Raw genomic sequence first — 6000 nt, 5'->3', positions numbered from 1 at the left:
GCCCTGTACACTATGGGCAGACAAACTCGCACCAGGATGGACATTCCGCTGTGAGTTTGTCCGCAGCCCGCACAGTTAACCCCCCGGAGCGTATACTTCACCTTCTCCCCGGCTCCGGCTTGCTTCGGGGCTACCGGTGTCTTCATGTCCCGCTCGGCCAATCAATGCGCTGCGGCGGAGCAGCGCACTGATTGGCCAAGCAGGACGTGCCGGGATCCCCCGAAGCAAGCCGGAGTGGGGACCAGGTGAAGTATAGGCTCCGGTGGCCGGGGGGTTAGCGGGGCTAGCTGCTAACAAACTCGCAGCGGGATGTCCATCCTGGTGCGTGTTTGTCTACCCATAGGGTGTACAGGGCAGGGATCCGCAGGGGATTTCTCGCTGTGAATTTGCAGCAAGAAACCCGCTGCGGATCAGTTACGTGTGAATGCAGCCTAAGGCTGGGTTCACACTACATATATTTCAGTCAGTATTGTGGTCCTCATATTGCAACCAAAACCAGGAATGGATTAAAAATACAGAAAGGATCTGTTCACACAACGTTGTAATTGAGTGGATGGACGCCATATAACAGTAAATAACGGCCATTATTTCAATATAACAGCCGTTGTTTTAAAATAACAGCAAATATTTGATTCCACTTAGGGTAAATTCACACGGGCGTCTCGCATAAGAAATCCGCAGCTAATCCGCAATACACGTATTAAAGGGGTTGTCCGGCGATAAAAAATTATTCACAGAATAACACACATTACAAAGTTATACAACTTTGTAATGTATGTTATGTCTGTGAATGGCCCCCTTCCCCGTGTCCCACCACCCCCACCCGTGTACCCGGAAATGTGGTGCGCTATACATTACCTGTCACGTGCCGACCACGGTCTCCGATCCTCAGCAGTGACGTCTTCTTCGGGAGGCCGGCGGATCTTCCCGAGTGCCGGCTGCCCTCTGCAGCGTCATCCGAAGCTCAGCCGCGATTGGCTGAGCACAGTTATGCTCAGCCAATCGCGGCTGAGCTTGGGATGACGCTGCAGAGGGTGGCCGGCACTCGGGAAGATCCGCCGGCCTCCCGAAGAAGACGTCACTGCTGACGATCGGAGACCGTGGACGACACGAGATGCGGTGAGTATAATGCACCACACTTCCGGGTCTAGCGTGGGTGGGGGGAAACACGGGGAAGGGGGCCATTCACAGACATAACATACATTACAAAGTTGTATAACTTTGTAATGTGTGTTATTCTGTGAATAATTTTTTATCGCCGGACAACCCCTTTAATAATAATAAGAATAATATGTGTATTGCGGATTAGCTGCGGATTTCTTGTGCGAGACGCCCGTGTGAATTTAGCCTTAAAGTGACACTGTCACCCCCTTTGTGTATTCTGACATCTCTACACAGGTGTAAAGGGTAAATTTAGCATTTTTCATACCTTATTTCATATCATACGTCATGGTGCTTGTTCAAGTAAAAAGTGTCCTTTTATCAACTGCAGATTGTATTAAGTGGGCGTGGCCTAGCGGCATTAGCACCGCTAAGCCCGGCCCACAACAGCACAGTTGGCCCGCCCCTTGATGCCCATAGCTTGGCCGACTTAAAGGGGGTGGGGTCTAGACCTTTCGGCTAGCCTGTTCCAATGGCCGGCGAGGCCAACGGTGCTGTTGTGGGCGGGGCTAAGTGGCGCTAATGCCGCTAGGCCACGCCCACTTAATACAATCTGCAGTTGATAAAAGGACACTTTTTACTTGAACAAGCACTATGACGTATGATATGAAATAAGATATGAAAAATGCTAAATTTACCCTTTACAACTGTGTAGAGATGTCAGAATGCACAAAGGGGGTGACAGTGTCACTTTAATTTTAACATTGTGTGAACAGATCCTTTCTGTGTTTTCAATCCACTTCTGGTTTTGGTTGCAATATGAGGACCATAATACTGACTGAAATATACGTAGTGTGAACCCAGCCTTAGACAGTATTTTGGTGACAAATTTAGCCAAAACCAAAAGTAGGTAAAAAAAAAATACACAAAAAAGGTGCAAATCTTTCCAGTATGGTTTCTATGTGTCCTTTAACTCCTTTGACTATTAATACCGAGTACAGATAAGTGAACTTGTCGAAAGTTTGGGTTCGCACAAACCCGAACGATGGGCATTGGAATCCCGCTGCCTGGAGAAGGTGGATGCAGCCCGAGGACTGCCTGGCAAAACACGTTTACAGCCATAGTCCTCGGACTGCATCCACCTTCTCCAGGCAGCAGGAACTTTCAGCGAGTTCACTCATCTCTAATACTGACCAAATTCCATGTAAACCCAGCCTGTTTCTTATAGGAGTCTCGTCTGTATCCTGTGGATAACACAGAAGCACCTTCCTAGGCTAAGTCCAGAAAAACTATATACACAATATTAGATAATGAAATAAATTGTGTTAAGAATCATCATTTTAATAACAATTAAAAAGAATGCAAACACCTTTATATAATTACAAAAAAAAGTATTTGTTACTAATTGATATGGTACAGGTCTGAAGATTGTTAGGGCAAGCTGCAACCAATGGACGGACCGTATTTCCAAAGTAAAACTCCAAAGCGGGAAACGTCCGTGTGATCAGGGAGTGACAGCGCTTACCGCTCTGTCACCATATGAAATATACAATGATATGTAGGGACATCATATTTACAATTAAAATTAAAAAGAACCGTAAACAATAAGAATGTAAACGAGGAGAGACTGTGTGCAGGCTGATGGCAAGACTGTCACCACCAACGCCGTACCCAAAACCACCAGTGAACTTAGAACGTCCGGCTGCCAATGATCAGGAAAGTAAACGTCCGACACCTAAGGCTGTGAGAGTCCTGATAGCTGGTTATCCCAGTTACTGCAAATCCATTTATTATTTCCCTACAGCAGGGAGAGGGAACCTTGGCTCTCCAGCTGTTGCAAAACTACAACTCCCATCATGCCTGGACAGCCAAAGCTAAAGCTTTGGCTGTCCAGGCATGATGGGAGTTGTAGTTTTGCAACAGCTGGAGAGCCAAGTTCCCTCCTCCTGCTCTACAGGTTCAGAAAATATTAGTGCAATGCTTCAATAGCAATTCTTACGTCCACTATGGTAGCAATTCCCAAGATCCTCCTGACCGTGCCCAGCCATCAGCAGACTACAGGAAATTTCATGACGCCTATTAAACAGAGTGATGTACAATTGGCGGACACTGTTTTTTAAAATTGGTGAGAGACAACGATCAGCGGATAATCAGCTGCTTGGCTGATTGTTGTCTTTATTACACGGGGCGATATCTGCTCGATCACTGCGTGTAATAGGGCCCTTCAGATACCTATAGGATGTTTTTCCTTCATAAATCCATAGAAAAACACAAATACCATAAGAGACAAACCTATAGGTAGAACATGGGTAACCAGCAGAAAATAATATCAATCATAAATAAGACAAGCGGCGTTTAAGAATGTCGAGAGTTCTGAATCTTCAGGAACGCAAAACCGGGGAAGGAAAGAGAAAAATAAGAAAACCATGGGCAGCGCCACACGTCGTCTTCACAAGGAGTCACTGCTAGATGGTTTGTGGCTTGAGGTAAGAGACCAAGAGAAAGCCATTACCGATATTCCCTGGGTCCCCATCCAGCACAAGTAAAGAACAGAAAAAAAAAAAAAACTAAATCCCTCTGTGGAAAAAGCAGCATTCGGTGGTAACAGAGGCGTAATGAAAGCACAATAGTCCATTCCAAGGAAGGTTTCCTCCTGTTCCTGAAGGCACTCATCCCAACCGGGTCATCTCAGTCACTGTCCGACTCCTCTTTATATTTGGCTCTAATGGCTTGTCCGTTCTGAAGAGGCATCTCCTCATAGTCACTTCTGTGGGCGAATAATGTATGTGTCAGATCAGTGTACGCAAGGTGGATATGATGAAGAAAACTATATACAACGTTACCTCTGTTCTTGAACTTAAAGAGGTAGTGCGGCGCAAAACAATTATTCACAAAATAAAACACATTACAAAGTAATACAACTTAGTAATGTATGTTATGTATGTGAATGGCCCCCTTCACAGTGTTTCCCCCCACCCACACTAGACCCGGAAGTGTGGTGCATTATACTCACCGCATCTCGTGTCAACCCCGTCCGCCATCTTGGGACAATGACGTAGTCTTCGGGAGGCCGGCAGAACTGCTCCATCCGTCCCACATGCTGGCCCCCCTCTGCCGCGTCATAACTATGCTCAGCCGTGATTGGCTGAGCACAGTTATGCTCAGCCAATCGCGGCTGAGCTGCTGATGACGTGGCAGAGAGGGGCCGGCATGAGGGACGGATGGAGCAGTTCTGCCGGCCTCCCGAAGACTACGTCATTGTCCCAAGATGGCGGACGGGGGTTGACACGAGATGCGGTGAGTAAAATGCACCACACTTCCGGGTCTAGCGTGGGTGGGGGGAAAACACGGGAAGGGGGCCATTCACATACATAACATACATTACTAAGTTGTATAACTTTGTAATGTGTTTTATTTTGTGAATAATTGTTTAGCGCCGCACTACCCCTTTAATTGAGAACAGAGCTGTAAATTCCAATAGGGAACAATGTAAATCTCATTAATTGTTGCACCACTACTTTTGTATAAAGGGGGAATCCCCACTTTGTGTCCCCCAGAGAGGCAGGCAGGAGCACTGCCGCACTACTCCTGCTTCTCTCACCCTGTAAAGGAGTGGAAATTTCCCTCATTGTTATGGGAATCCCCGCTTCTTTACAAGGTGTCCCTCACATCTAAGAGAAGCAGGAGCAGCCCAGTAAGTTTAGACGGCCACCTGCAGCCTCTCTCTAGGAAACACCTTGTAAAGAAGGGGGATTCCCATAATGTTGAGAGGAATCCCCTGCGCTGCCGGCCCCCATACCACTCACCTACTCTGGCAGCTCTTGACACTCCCTGACACCTCTCTCTGCGCCTGCGGGAATCCCCCTCGCTGGCTGTCAGGGGCCAGAGGCTGCCAGAGAGAGAGAGAGAGAGAGAGACAGCAGTGGGCGGCTGTTTAAAGTTGCCGCACTGCTCCTGCTTCTCTCAGCTGTGGGGAACACCCTGTAAAGAATCGGGGATTCCCATGGAATCGTATACCAAACCATTTGATGTTTGCTGCATCTGGACCTATGATTTGGAGTGGAGGTGTGCTGTCTGCCTACAGTGGTTGAATACCCCAGCATGACAGACAAATACCCTGCCCAGCAGGTCGTCACCATTATTCATACGCTCCGATGGGATTAGACTAATGTCACAATAAAAAAGTTTTATTGAAGTGAATGGAGCTTAATTGCAAAGTACACCTGAACTGGAGACAAGAGCGGTGCTGTCTCTGGAAGAAAGTGGCCATGTTTTCCTAACGCTGCATAACCCCTTTAATTTTAATAATGGTAGTGATAAGCGTGATTACATAGTCAGGGAGTGTAAATATTTAACATTTAGGGGTGTGTATATATATATATATATATATATATATATATATATATATATATATACATATATATATATCTCCTGACTGTAATTACGCTCATCATCTGACATTTAGCCACATTTAAGTTTATGCCCATCTAACTTAAATTGTCAGAAAAACTATAAACCCGCATATTCCAGGAATGGTAGGAGGTACCAAGAAATTGTAAAAAGGGAATCCTGAGATATTTAATGATTACAACATCTCATTTTTTGAGCTCTTACACAGGCCCTCTTTATGCACAACATATCGCATTAGATGGAGCGGCACTTACCCGTATATGACGTCATCATCCGAATCATTAAGCATGGAGAAGGCAGGGTTATCCTTCAGCTGAGACTCTACAGAAGGAGACAGGAGGAAAGAACTGCTGTGTTTATGATTTTATACGGACTAGCAATAAAAATTATGTTCTTAACTCCTTTACCCCTTTAGTTTGATTAAAAAGATAAAAATTTTTAGAAGCAGTAAAATAATTTATATAAATCATTGCAATAGTACTGACTTGG

The 6000-nt window shown here is 45.8% G+C and overlaps 1 protein-coding gene across 2 annotated transcripts in view; it reads right to left on the bottom strand.

The window, feature by feature from the left end:
- Positions 1 to 2997: 2997 nt before the first annotated feature.
- TMEM181 (transmembrane protein 181) overlaps positions 2998 to 6000 on the bottom strand; it is a 43810-nt gene continuing 40807 nt past the window's right edge. For both annotated transcript variants that reach the window (XM_069955594.1, XM_069955595.1), the window contains exons 16-17: positions 5766 to 5832; positions 2998 to 3868 (exon numbers count right to left, since the gene is read on the bottom strand). In XM_069955594.1, the coding sequence (XP_069811695.1) occupies positions 3790 to 3868; positions 5766 to 5832 (146 nt within the window). In that variant the 3' untranslated portion in view covers positions 2998 to 3789. The remainder of the gene's footprint in view (positions 3869 to 5765; positions 5833 to 6000) is intronic.

This window comes from Dendropsophus ebraccatus, chromosome 15 (genome assembly GCF_027789765.1).
Source record: "Dendropsophus ebraccatus isolate aDenEbr1 chromosome 15, aDenEbr1.pat, whole genome shotgun sequence".
Taxonomy (NCBI): domain Eukaryota; kingdom Metazoa; phylum Chordata; class Amphibia; order Anura; family Hylidae; genus Dendropsophus; species Dendropsophus ebraccatus.
This window is presented reverse-complemented; position numbering and strand designations above follow the sequence as displayed.